The 13,650-nt window shown below is 54.7% G+C and overlaps 1 protein-coding gene across 1 annotated transcript in view; it reads right to left on the bottom strand.

Moving 5' to 3' along the window:
• Pde2a (phosphodiesterase 2A, cGMP-stimulated) overlaps window positions 1-13,549 on the bottom strand; it is a gene marked incomplete at its 5' end in the record, with an annotated part of 61,127 nt that extends 47,578 nt beyond the window's left edge. The window contains 2 exon segments of the mRNA XM_013512066.1: window positions 2,710-2,771; window positions 13,507-13,549. Of these exon segments, the coding sequence (XP_013367520.1) occupies window positions 2,710-2,771; window positions 13,507-13,525 (81 nt within the window).
• Between the last annotated feature and the right edge of the window lie 101 nt (window positions 13,550-13,650).

Below are 13,650 nucleotides of genomic sequence, written 5' to 3'. Positions count from 1 at the left end.
CTGAAAACTGGCACAGAGAGGGAGGGCATTGATGAGTATGCTAGGCTCACCAACTTGATCTGTCTGAGCCCCAGCTTCTGGACAGCAATGATACAGAAGCCCAGGATCCTGGGGGAGGACACCAGGCTTTACCCAAGAAGCCCTATCACCACCACCCAGCTGGCCAGCAGCTAGGGAGCCAGCCCAAGGGAGTGAGCTGAACCCATGCCACTGGGTAGGGGATGGTTTTGGCAGTGCTGCTTTCCTGGCTGGCACCCAGCAGTACCAGGGGAACATGCCATGCGCACAGAACTTCCCCTGGCCCCGGCCAAGCCCCCTGGCGTGCCCTGTCTCCTGGGGATACACCCAAGTGTTGGCCCCAAGGATCAAATCCTGGAGGGAGATAAGGAGGGGGCAGCTCTCCAAGGACCTGCCGTGGGCGAGGCACTCACCCTTATCTTTGTAACTTCTCCCAGCATCTCTGTGCATTAATGCTCAGCAGCCGTGATTCTGCCCTGTGAGACTGGAGGGTCTTACCCTGCTTGTGGATGATGAGACTGATATTTAGTCTAGCTAAGCAATTGGACAAAGGTCACAGTTCTGGGAAATGGAGAAGCTAAGACTTGAACCCATGCTTACCTGACCCCTGGTTCATCCATTCTGTGACCAATTTGTGTCTCTAGCCTCCATACAACCAGAGTCCTCAACAGGCTCTCCAATCCCTCTCCTGCTTTCTCTCCAGCATCCTATAGTCTGACCAATACCCTTGGGTCCTGGTTATCTCCAATCTTGTCCTCCTCCTTGAGGAGTCCCTGAGGGCATCCTTTATCTTCCCTAGCAGGGCTGAGCATGGGCAGAGAACTTAGGGTGAGGGTGCTGCCAGAAGGTCAGGCAGACAACGAGCTTTGGCATAGGTATGGGGTTTGGGGCAGGACAGAGCTCAGAGCTGAGTTGCTTGAGGCCTGAGATCCTCAATCCTAGGAAGAAGGCAATAGAACCCAGGCAAAAGACAAGCTGAGAGAGAATACAGGGATGAGCACAAAGGGCTGATCCAGAAAGCCCTCATGGAGAGGATGATGTTGGTGGAGTAGCAAAGGGACAGAGCTTGAACTTGGAGAGAGCAGGGCCAATGGCCTAGGATAAGGGTCTGTGCACAGAAGCATAAACAAGAACCCTAAAAACAGCTTCTTTTTCTCTGGGTCCAATCCCTGCTACCCAGGAGGGCCTCAGCTTCTCCAAATGTCCCTCCCCTCATGGCTTCCTGGGTGGGTGACAAATCTAGTCTTTTCTGGCAGGTGGCCGAGGCTGCTGCGACACTGCCGGCTCCCAGGAACACCATCTGTCCTGGCTCTGGGGGGAGCTCCCGCCCCATGGGGAATGCCACTGGCAATAAAATAAATAATAATGACTCTCCAGGCCCTCCCCCTCCCTGTCCCTAGGTCAGCTCCCAGCAACAGGGCTTGGTCCCCCTGGCAGGGACATTCTCAGTCCTGCCTCCTTCCCACCTTACACAAAGGCAGGGAACAAGAGAGGTATCTGGACTCCACTCTCCCCTGATTCACTCACAGCACCCTCTCTAGGCCACAGCTTCCCCAAATATAAGGTGAGAACCAGACAAGGGATTGTGGCTAGAATGCCTAGCATAGCCAGCTTCATCCTCTCAGCCAGCCTGGGCCCATGAGCTGACTCATAGGCCAATTCATACACAGAAACCACACACACGCACACACATGCATATACGCACATGCACGCCACTTTTCTTCCTCATTGAACACAGAAGATTCCTTCAAGGCACCCCAGAGGCATGGCCAAGGGCTGGGGCTTGCATCCCTCCTATAACAGAAATGCACTGGCTGGGCCTATCGCAGGCACCCATCCAGGGCAGTGGGAACTCAGGTATGAAAAAGGTGTGTCCCCAGGGTTGAGGGGCATACAGAGCAGAGAAGATGAGCTAGCTACACAGACATGCAGTCACATGGTGCAGAAAACAGGGTGCTTGAGGCACACACAGTGGGTGACAGACAGCAGGATGCCCCAGCATCCAACTGCCAGGCGGGAGAGCTCAGAGGAGGAAGTGTGAGCCAGCTGGGTCTGGAGGTGATGGAGGGCGGGTGGACATCCCAGAGGAGGGAGGCTAGAGCAGAGCCCAGAGTAGTTTAGGAGGCCAGGAAGGGTAGAAGCCAGTAGGAGGAGTTTTGGAGAGGCAGGTGTGGGTGAAGGGGGACTATGTCAAGCTGGGACATCAGAAGGGGCCAAGGGATGGGAACATGGAGAAATGTTGAGCAGGAGAATGACAAGTTCCAGGCTGTGTATTAGAAAGAGGCTTCTGGCAGCCTCGTGGAGGATGCGGGCAACTGAGAGCAGGCAGCCAGGAAATGCTGGGGGAGCTGAGGGGTGCAGGACTCAGGCAGCAGCAGGACTGGAGACAGAACAGGAACTCAAGAGGTTCTCAGAGTAGGGAATCAACAGGGAGTTGTCAGTGGGGATGGAGAAGATGAGAAAGGAGTCTGCAGTGACTCCCAGGTGAGTTGGTGGGAACCCAAGGTTGTGCATATATAGAGTCAGGGGAGAGGGTGTTAGTGTGAGGTAACCCTAGGCTGGAGGGGGCGGGGCTGGGATTCGGCTCCAGCCTCCCAGTCCTCCCAGGGATAAAGGCAGCCCTCAGACTGACCTCCAGCCTGCGCCCCCACCCCCCAGGCCCACCCACTCCTCCCTCCGATGAGCTCTCACCTCCAGTCGGTCGTCTCTACTCCCCAGGGGCTCTGGCTTCTGTGCAAGGGGGTCCTGGCTGGCTGCAGAGACAAGAAGGCCAGGGGCTGAGGCCTGCCAGGCCTTCTCCCCTTCTCCCCAGGCTGCCCTCCTGGCAGCCCCCAGCAAGCCCACAGTAGGCTCCTCCCCCGGGGAGCCTACTTGCACCCTGTACTCTCCCCAGCTCCTTTCTTGCTCTCTGCTTCTTCCTGTGGCTCTGTAGTGTTCTACAGAGAATGGAAATGTAGGGTTCTCAGGAATGGAAAGACGGAACCTTTACCTTATAAAACCCCCTCCACTTTTGCTTCTCTCCAGGAAACTCCGCCAGCCCTCTCTAAGCCTCAGTTTCCCCATCTATAAAATAGGATCTGTACTGTCCAGCTGGCAGAGCCACTGAGCCTCCACAGTGGGCTGGGCCTTGGCTCACAGACAACCAAGGGGGCCCCCAACCCAGGGTGCTGTGAATCTCGTGTGACTGTGATCTCATGGGTTAGCTCTCACCCCAGCCTGACACTGAGTCCCCCTGGCCCGAACTACACCTTCCACCCACTTCCCCCCAGTAACTAGTCCTCAAATGTGGGCAGTGGAGACACTGCCACAGGGCCTGGCTGACACTTGGAACCCCGCTCCCTTGTTCTCTGGGAGCCCACCACCCAGCCCACTTCCAGAAAGCCCAGCTTCCTGCACAGGAACTGCCCTGGGGCAGGCTATGGGCTCCTGCCCCTCCCCACCCCCACCAACAACATGCCCAGGATCGGACAGGCGGTGGGATATTCTGAGCCTGGCTTCATTCCCGTCAGCTGCTGGCCGCCATGCCAGCCTGGCGCGGGTGCAGGGGCTGATTTGATTTGGCAGCTTTGGAAGCGTGTGGTGGGGACAGGGAGGGGGAGGGGGATGAGACACCCATCCCTGCTAGGAAATAAACAGCCTCAGGCACTCAGCGAGCTCGGGGGAGAGCACAGTCTGGCACAAGAAGGGGGCTTCTGAGTTTCCTGCCTGGTGTCACCCTCTTCTCACCCAGGCACTGGACACCTGCCCACCTGCTGGAATCTCTGGCTGTCTTTGGGTGACCCAAGAGGTGACAGTACTGCACCTGGTACATGGATGCTTGTGGAGTGTCTGTGGCAGGACATCTGGTTGTTTCACACATCCCTGTGTCTTGCTGGGTCTCCCTGCTTAGCTGTGTTTATAGCTGGGTCTGACTGTCGCCCAGGGTGACAATGTGGTGACCTAGGGGTGGCCATCTCCAGAAGTGGTCAAGGCAGTGTGGGTGGACCTCTGCAGGGGACTGATTGCCCGCTAGGGCGTGACGAGGTCACTCATGTGCCTGACTACTGTAGGGCCTGGCATGCACTGGCTCTGCCCTCATTGCTTCCCTCTGTGCGATGACCCCACTAACCCGGCTCTGTCCGGCAGAGGAAATGACGAGGGCTGAGATAAGTGCCTGACCCCTTTTGTCCACAAAGCGTGAGCCTTCTCTTCCTGATGTCTGTGCATTGCGTTGCCCAGCAGCCCCTTCCTCCTGGCCCCAGAAAGGAGGCCGTGCTAGTTCACTTGATTCTCCAGCTGTCCCCAGGCCTCTGGCTGCTCCTGGAGAGGTCATTCTACAGCACAGCACTGCCTGGGGCCACTAGGGTTCCTGCCTGTCCCTTCCTGGTTCTCCTCATAGGAAGAGGAGCCTCAGTGAGGCCTTCACATTTCCTCCACTACCCGACCCAGCCTCAGGGCTGCCTACTGTCCCACCCCTCTCCCTCTCCTGGAGCCACAAAGCCCAGTTCACACTTAGCACTAGATGCCCTGGGAATCTGCACCGATGCCAGTTACAGCTGGGACCCCGGGGCTCTCTGACCGCTGTCCCCTTGTCAGAGAGGTCAGACTAGGACCCTAAGCGGGCCGCTCACCTGTGCCCAAGACACCAGGCAGGGAGATCAGGGTAGGGTGGAGCCTGCTTTGGGGAAGATGTAGCTTTCATCTGTTACTGCCTCACCATTGTCCTGCTGTCCTCTGGGGACTTCAAATCTCTCCCCACCCAGCCACAGGAAGCTGAACCCTCCTAAAGACACTGAGGGGGGCCTCCAGGACTGCGGGAGAGACAGCTCTGCTCTCAGGGTTCACAGGAAGAACTGAGGCTCATAGAGCTCCGCTGTCCCAAAAGAACTAGTGGGGTGCAGAAGACCAGTGGCAGGCCTGAGTGGCTTCCTGGAGGAGGCACATGGAGACTCACAGGAAAGGGAAAATGCCAGGTTCCACGGTAGCTTCCAAACTGTGTGGTGAGGATTTCACCCAGAACGTGTGTGCTCAGGACATACTTGCATGTATTTGCGTGTCTGCGTACATGCATGTACATTCAGACACAGAACTTGAGCTCTGGTCTCAATCCCAAAAGCAGGGTCTGCCCAAGGTAGGGGTTGGTCAGGCAGTGGGGACAGTAAAGAAGAGAGGGGTCTGGATAAAGAAAGGGAAGAGACGGTAGCTCAGGGGTAGGGGAAAGGGCCTGGGAAAAAAGCCCACATGCTTCAGGAAGTGCCTGATGCTCAGCCTGGGCTTGTCCTCGACGTCAGTTCTCAAACCTTGGACCCCTGGCACCAAGGACAGCATGTGTCATGACCCAAAGATGGAAGTGGTACAGCATTCAGCTCTGCCACAGCCTACTGGGTGGCTTTGGACAGGACTTTTCCCTCTCTGAACAAGTTTCCTCACCCAAAGAAATGGGTTGACCTCTTAGGGTCCTCCCAAGTCTATTTTCAGGAGAGACCTACACCCCAAAAAAGCCAGAGACAGAGATGTCCAGAGACTGAAAGACAGCCCAGGGCCAGGCAGAGGTGAGAGGGAGGCTGGACAGCAGGAGCAGAGGGTGACAGGCTGGGCAGCTGGGGAGGGTCCTGCTTCCACTGCTGCTCCCCAGGTGTCCTGGGGAAATGGGGAGGCTGGAGCAATAAGAAGCACCCGAGGAATCAGGGAGGATCAGAATGGGGATTCCAGGTCCTGCCATGCAGAGTGTCCCACAGGGCTGGCTGGGATCTGTGACCTCAAGGCTACGGAAGCACTCAGATGAGTGCAGCCATGCTGGGTTTCTAAAGGCACACTGGGAAGGATCTAGAAAGCCAGAAGCCTCCCTGGAACCCTGTCCCTCCCCACCTCTGGCCTTCCCGAGGCATGAGCTGGACCCAAGAGAGATATTGGACAGCTGCACTGGCCTTGTGCTAGGCTGGAGCTGAGGGCCTGTGACATAGGCATCGAGGCCCCATCAGCAATTCAGCCAGTATGAAGAGTGCTCAGCTCTGGCTCTCCTGGCCTACGTTCCTGTCTGAACCTTTGGTCCTGGGCCTTCACAGGCAGGCGTTTGTGCCTCCATGCCTGTGTCCAGGAAGTGCTCATGTCCTGTTTTCCCCTCAGACCGGGATGCCAGGAAAGGGGGGGCAAGCAGGCCTCTCTTTCCTCTACTAGTAGTCCACACTTCTGCCCAGAGACTTTGGGGGCTGGGAGGAAAGGCGCTCCTCTCTACCAAAGTCTGAAATGATTGGGGAATGAGGGGAAGGACAGAAGGAATGACTCCCCAAACCTGCAGGCTTAGGGATATCTCTTGCATACACACACACACCAGTTTTGTCATGGCAGGAGGGACTGTGTGGTTGGGTTGAAAGTGTCTTCTGGGTCTTCAGGCTCCTGCAATATCAGTGCGCCTCTCCCTCCTCCCCTCCCTCACTGGGATGGGGCTGGGGACACCCACCACCCCAAGCTATCCATCTCCATTGCTTCTTGTTATGTTTTTAATAACTGAACATTGACATTAACAAGGCAGGTGGCTGCGGCTCTTCCCAGCAGCCCCATTTAGAATCACTGAATCATCAAATCGTCAAATCCTAGAATCCTGGATGCTGCACAGAATGTCCGCATCCTCAGCTCCCTGAGTCTCAGCAGCTTAAAGTCACAGAATGTTGGAATCACAACCACACACCTACCCAGTCCCAGCTCAAAGCTGAGAGCTGTGGAAGCCTAGCATCGTCCCAGTGAGGGCCCCAAACCAACAAGCCCAGATTCTCAAATCACACACCACCCTCGGAGATATTGACTCCCAATTCCTCCTTTTACAAGTAAGAAAATACAGCTCAGAATATGGCGTTGGGCAAGATTACCAGAAAGTAAGGACCCAGCGATGCCCAATCTGGAGACTGCAAGATCAGACCTCAGAATGCCTGCATTCCAGGAAATTGTGAAATCCGGTGTTTGTATAGGGTGATGCTGCTCCTCAGCTTGCTTACTTCCCCTTTCAGCCCCTACACTTCTCTCCTGCTTTCTCCACCCTGTCCTGGGTGTCCCCAAATAGAGGCAACTAGGGATGGGGTGTCCAGGACCGATTCCCTCAAGCAGATGCCTGCCCACTGAAGCCACCAGCTGGAGGGGGAGGGCAGGTTCCTCAGAGGAGGGGCCCTGTCAGCTCCTCTCCAAGAAGCTGAACAGGAAGGAAGGCCCTGGCCCCCAAGGCCACCACATCAGAGGCAGTGGCTCCTATGGAGCTGGATCCAAAGTCCAGGGAAGCAGCTGAGACTGACAATTCACATTAGAAAGATCATGTATGTTTAGCATTTTCATAAATTTACATTTCTCCTCATTTTGGAATGTTCTCATGCATTTTTGGATATGAATTTTATTAAATATTACATTTCACAGATTGTTTTAATTTTTTATTTTAGAACATTCTTGGCCCAAGGCAGATGCTGAGTTTGCCATGGTATAGGTGAGGACATAGCCCAGAGCAGGGTCCAGCTCTCTGGGGCTCTGTTTAGCCTCAAAGCTCATGATCTCCTGGGAGGCCTTCCTGAGACAGGCCTGGGCTTTGCCCTTACACAGTCTCCCATGCTGCACCTCTCCGACACCCAAAGCATCAAAGCAGCAGCATTCTCCCCCTTCACCTTCGGCTCTGCAGCCTACCCTCTCCCACTTCTATCTGTCCAAGTTCAGTCCCCTCCCCTCCACTCTCAGCCCTTTCTCTGTCCAGACCCCAGCCTTGTTCCCATCTTATGACCCAAGGAGCTCCCTCACACACAGGCCTGAGCATCACTTCTCCTCTTTCAATCTCTCCCCTAGTGCGGGTTCTCTTTGGAAAATGTCCAAAATCCTTAACATGGCTCATAAGTTCTGCACAGTTTGGCCTGTGCCAGCCTCACCAGCCACATCTCTTATCTCTTTATACTTCACTCTTCCCCCACCCCTTGCGGAATCCTACTGTCATAGCTGCCTCGCAGAGCAGGATCCAGTCCCGTGCACAGGACTGTGGAGCCGGGGAACACAGGCTGTCCTCGCTCAGCCACCAACAAACCATCAGAGTCACTACCGCCCCTCCTCTCTGTGCAGAGCTTTCTCCTGGCTCATCCCTTAGCTCTCAGATCTGTTTTCCCTGAAAGCTCGCCTCTTAACCTTCTCTCCCACTCTAGGCTGAATTAGGGACCCAGCTGTGTCCCACCATGACCCCTGAGTTTATCTCCATCATTGCCCTTTGTCTATGATCCTTCCCCACCTCAGTTCTGGGGACCTAGGGCTGAGCTACTTGCCATAGGGCTGGTGAACGTTGCTCAGACTTGTAGAGAACTTCAAGGCCCTCATCCTGTTCATCTCTACCCACATACAGTGGACCCTTGAGTCACAACCAGCCTGACATACGAACAACTTAGGTCATGACCAGGATTTTAGTTTTAACTTGTGACCAAAGCCTTGAGTTATGCCAGCTGCTTGAGCTTCCAGATGGTCTCAGATACAGATTTAACCCTTAAAGAGTTCTGGAAGGAACATTACAACATCCTTTCCCGTGTGGGGTTCATTTAGAAATCCTCGGCCAATGTCTTTCTAAAGACACTAAGCTCTGCCTGTGTACAGGGGAGAGACTTTGAAGGCTGTGTAGAGGAGCCTGAACCTTCCACTGACAACCTGAGTTACAACCAGCCCTCAGGAACGAATTGCGTTCCTAAGTCAAGGGTCCACTGTAGTCACAGCTCACTAATGCCCACCTGTGAAGGCCTGACCCTAAATGGCATGCGATGTGGACAGGAAGAGCAAGATGCTCAGAGGAGGTATGACCCCTGGGCTGGGCTGGAGGCTTCCTGGAAAAGGCACTGGGAGCACCCTGCACTGATCAACAGTTGGGAACAAGCTGTAGAAAAGTACCCAGGCCAATCCTGGGCCACCAGAGCCAGCCACCAGAGGGAGAACAGAGTCTGCAATGAGGGAGACACATCACCCCCCAGGGCTCATGACAGTACCCCCAGAGGGACTGGTCATGCATTCAGGGAAGCCTTCTTGGAAGAAGGGCTATTTCCAGCTTGTTTGTGGTAAGAAAGTAGAGATGAGTCAGGCTAGAGAAAGTAGTGAGGGACAGGGACGTGGAAGAGAAAGCTCTGTCTCGTCTCGTCCTTCCCTTGGGAGGGTGAGGTCAGGCAGGTGGGAGGTGGATGGACAGAAGGAGCAAAGAAGCCTGAGGAGAAATGGAGATAACATCCGTGCTGACACCATGGTCAGGGCTAGTATGGATGGCTAGGGCTGGCAGGGAGCAGCTCCCCAGCTGTGGCTGGGAAGCGTTTCCTGTCTCTTTGCCAGGGGGGTCATTAATAATCATTTACCCGCCACGGGCAGCACGGAGGCCAGCCAGGGAGCAGCATGGTGCTGGAGCCAGAGCCCAGCCTAGCGGCCAGGAGAGCTGGGTAATGGCATCAGCCCTGACACTTGCTGTGAGAGCTGGACCAGTCACCTGACCTCTCTTGATCTCAGAATGCTGGCATAAGGAGAGTCTGATGAGGATGCCACCTTAAACTCCTGCTCTGCGTTGTGCCTCAGTTTCCCTAGTTGGTAGCCCTTGGGCTGCCAGAGCTACAGAGCAGTAATGGACATCTAATGAGAGATAGGACTGTGTAGCCTATGCCAAGCTCAACCCAGGATACAGGGAAGGGGCCAGGGAGATCCAGGATCAGCCTCTAAGAGCTGCCATCCTGGCAGGAGCCAGACACTAACGGGGTGCACGTGTGGGGGCCCCACAGAACCAGATACAGTTTGGGCTGGGGAAAACATGGGAAGGAGAGGTCAGCTGCATTGATCCTGGAGTCGGGGGGGCACAGTGTGGCTATGAATAGAAGGTGGGAGCTCTATAAGACCAATTTGGTCACCACCATGACCTGGCCACTTAGAACTGTCCCTGGGTGGTAGCGTGGGGCCTCCAAAATGCTTTTAGACAATTGCATGAGTTAAATGAGACATTCATGGAAAAACCTCAAAAGTTGGAAAGAACGGCCTGAAAGATGATGACAATGATGATGATGATGATGATGATGATGATAATGATGATGACGATAATGATGGTGAAAATAACCATGACAACAATGGTCTGGCTGAAGAGCATAGATGGGAAAAGGTGACATGAAAGCTTGAACAGGCTGGAGGCTCCAGGATGGCCATCCAAAGCCAGAGTGTGTGACTTGGTATCAATGTCTCCTTCACTGGTTGGCCAGAATCCTTCTCAGCCCCAGGCCATGTTGCCCTGCCCACCCCAACACCCTTTAAGATCCAGCTCACCTTCCAGAAGGTGACCCTGAAGCATGGGCCCCAGCACCTTGCCCTGAGCAACTCTGCCTGTCCCTATGCCTCCGGCCTCAAGAAGTATTGGGCTTATGTTCTCAAATACCAGTTGGGAGGCTGACCAGAGGGTTTTCTCATATTTCCCAGCTTCCTCTGGAATGTTGGCCTGGACCCTCAACCAACTGGATCTTCTCATCAGCCTACAGGGTCCCCAAAGGTATGTCTTTCAGGGTCCCCAAAGTTTTGTCTTTCAGGTAAAGATCTCTGTGAGGCCAGGGACTATTTTCCCTCCATTAGATGTAGAGTCAACGAAAGGGGTAGACTGAGCTCTTCCTGGCTGTCTCCCAGCCCATGACCCTCCCTGGAGGCCACAACCACAGAAAGGGAAGAAAAGGAAGCATAGAAAAGGGGGTCTTGACTGCTGAGCACTCCTGAGTGGATATGAGCAAGAAAAGGCACTGGGCTACCACAGGCTTAAGAGTGTGGCGTTGGCAGGCTTACGCAACTCGAAGCCCAGTCCAGGCTGCTCTGGCCCCAAGAGGCACCACCAGGGACACTATCTAGCCTCACTGCCTGCCCTGGACGCTCTCTTCTTTGAAGCACCATGAGGTGGTAGTAAACACAGTGACCTTGCTGACACGTGTCTCTTTTCCCCGCCCCCTCCCAACCCTGGCCCAAACACAAGACAGGCTGAGGCAAAGAACAAAGGTTCCTGGACTGCGACATTGTCTGCCGCCCGCCTGTCCAGCGCCTGCTCAGCAGGAAACCCAAAACAAAGGCTTTGGTCAAAGTGAAGAGGATAAAGGGCAAAGGGTAGGGGGGGCAAGCAAAGACATCTCTAGGGACCTTATTGGGAGGGAAGCAAGAACAGGATAGCAGCCAAGCCCTCCCTGCACACACACGTCACTCCACAAACATTTATGGGGCAGCTGCTGTCTTACACACACACACCTCATAATATACCTCATTCCTCACACCACACACTTCATGCACATACTCCTTTATCCCAACCAGCATGTTCTACAGCCTGCCACCTCCAGTTTAGTGAACACACTCCTCATCACACACACAAACAGCTCATGGGGAGAAAAGATCACACAATCCGCACCTCACACTGAAAAGTCACAGGGCTCACACACCCACACTTCACACCACATGCACACTCAATCTCCCACCATGCATCTCACATACCTCATACCTTCCCAACCACAGACACATGCATCCAATTAAATTCAACACACATGCCACTCAGACATAGAGACACATGCAGATACATCCTGCATAGATAATGTGCACACCTAATGTCACAGCAGCATGGCACATGTTTGTGGGTTCACAAAGACCTCAGCGCAGACAACCCTGCCTACACTCAGCTTCATCCTACCCACCCACCCACACAGTTGGTCAGCTGGACACCTCGGCCCTGGCCGCACCCTTTCCTGCCCAGAGCTGCATAGCCACCACACAGAAATGTGACACTCAAACACCACCACACAGGTCCTAATACAGCCCCAAGCAACAAACTCAGGATGTATCACAGTGACTGTAACCCATCACTAGGCTACAAACACACTTAGACACACAACCATCACCCCCCAGCTCCTCTCTGACAAAACACCCAGTGAAATCCATCAGGTCCCCACCACAGCTCTTCCTGGCTACACACAGCAGTCAATAACATCCCCAACCACATATACAATCCCCCATGCAAACTGCTCCTGCAACAATTGCATGTTGCACTCACAGACACACAACTGCATATGCACAACAGCCACACACCCCGCTACCACTCCACATCCACAACACTGCTTCCCTAGCCACACATGGCAGCGATGTCATAAACTCACAATCCCCACATTCACCATGACATAGCCATCAGTGGAACAACACACATGATTACACACAGAATGTACCCAACACACGCAGCCCAGCTCAAACTACACACAAACACACACACCCCAAAAACACAGCCCTGGATAACTCTTACCTCAAGTGACTGACCCCAGCTTATCATCTATTCCCCTCCCCCCTGTAAACCTCCAGGTGCCTCAGTCAAGACCAGGAAAGCAGGGCCAACGGGGTAATAAGTTATGAATGCAATGCCCCACCAGGTCGCCACCTGCCTCAGTTCCCCAGGCACCAGCCATGAGCAGCACACTCCATATTCAGGCCCACACCATGCCATTCATGGTGGAGAGCCTGGGGAGGGATGGAGGTCCTGGAGACCCTGGCCCTGCCCTATGAACCTGTCTCTTCCTCATCTCAAAGTAGAAGCAGATATAAGGGGAAGGGATGATCCCAGAGAGACCCTAGACCAAAGATAGAGACCTAGAGAAATGGAGAGACAAACCAACAGAGGTGGGTATGCTGCACAAAAGACCAACACAAGAGAGAGGCAGAGGACAGAGAGAGAAAGAGAGAGAGAGAGAGGGAGAGAGAGAGAGAGAGAGAGAACGCCCAAGAGTTGGAGAAAGACCTGTGGAGAGACCTAGAAAATAAAGTGGAAGCACCACACCCATAGAGAAAGGAAGGGGAGACCAGCAGGAAAAGACAGAGGGTCTCCTCTAAAGGGGAGAGGGGAGGAACCCAGCACAACCTCTGCAGGAGACCTGCGGAGGGGGAGAGAGAAGCCCAGGTAGGAAGAGGGGTTTGGACTTGGGGTACCATCTGGGCTGAGTACTTGAGTCTGGTGTTTCAGTGGGAATCTTGATGGGGTGCGGCTGAGGCTGTGGAGGTTCATGGTCTTGGGCTGAGGCCCCAATTCTGACATGGGGCCCTGCAAGATATGGGTTCAGGTGGTCTGAGGGACCAGATCTGGCATGTACAGTGGAGGTTCAGAGGTGTGTGTAGGGGTCTTCCACGCCTCTGCAGGATGAGGTTTCAGGCTTGAACAGAGCTGGCAAGCTGGCCTGGGGGTCCACCCGGGATTGGGAGTTCAGGGCATACAGCGTGGTCCCTGATCCGAACGTTATTCAAAGTCCAGGCTGGCATTTACACTGTAAGCTGGGGGTTCAAGGGCTCCCTCAGTGTACTGGCTGCAGTCCCAGTACAAGAGTGGGCTTCAGAACTAGGGAGGGGTCCCTTCTCTGAGCAGGGTTCAGGGGGTTCAGGGGAAGGTAGACTTTGGAGCTGACGACCTGTCCCCAGCTGGGGCGTTCTCCGGACATCCCGTTCTCCCTGTGCCCAAAACCTGGACGGAGGCGGGGGGGGGCCTACCTGAAGGTTGTCGGCGCATGGCTGCGGCGGCGGCGGCGGCGGCGGCTCGTCCGGCTTGAGGAAGACCTGCTGGCCCCGCCTGAGGAATTGGACAACAGCGATGAGGATGTGGTGCAGCACTAAGACCATGCTCACAGCCGCCCG

Source organism: Chinchilla lanigera, unplaced genomic scaffold (genome assembly GCF_000276665.1).
Source record: "Chinchilla lanigera isolate Chin_1 unplaced genomic scaffold, ChiLan1.0 scaffold00013, whole genome shotgun sequence".
In the NCBI taxonomy this organism is placed as follows: domain Eukaryota; kingdom Metazoa; phylum Chordata; class Mammalia; order Rodentia; family Chinchillidae; genus Chinchilla; species Chinchilla lanigera.
The sequence above is the reverse complement of the archived record's forward strand: the minus strand, read 5'-3'. Positions and strand labels throughout refer to the sequence as shown.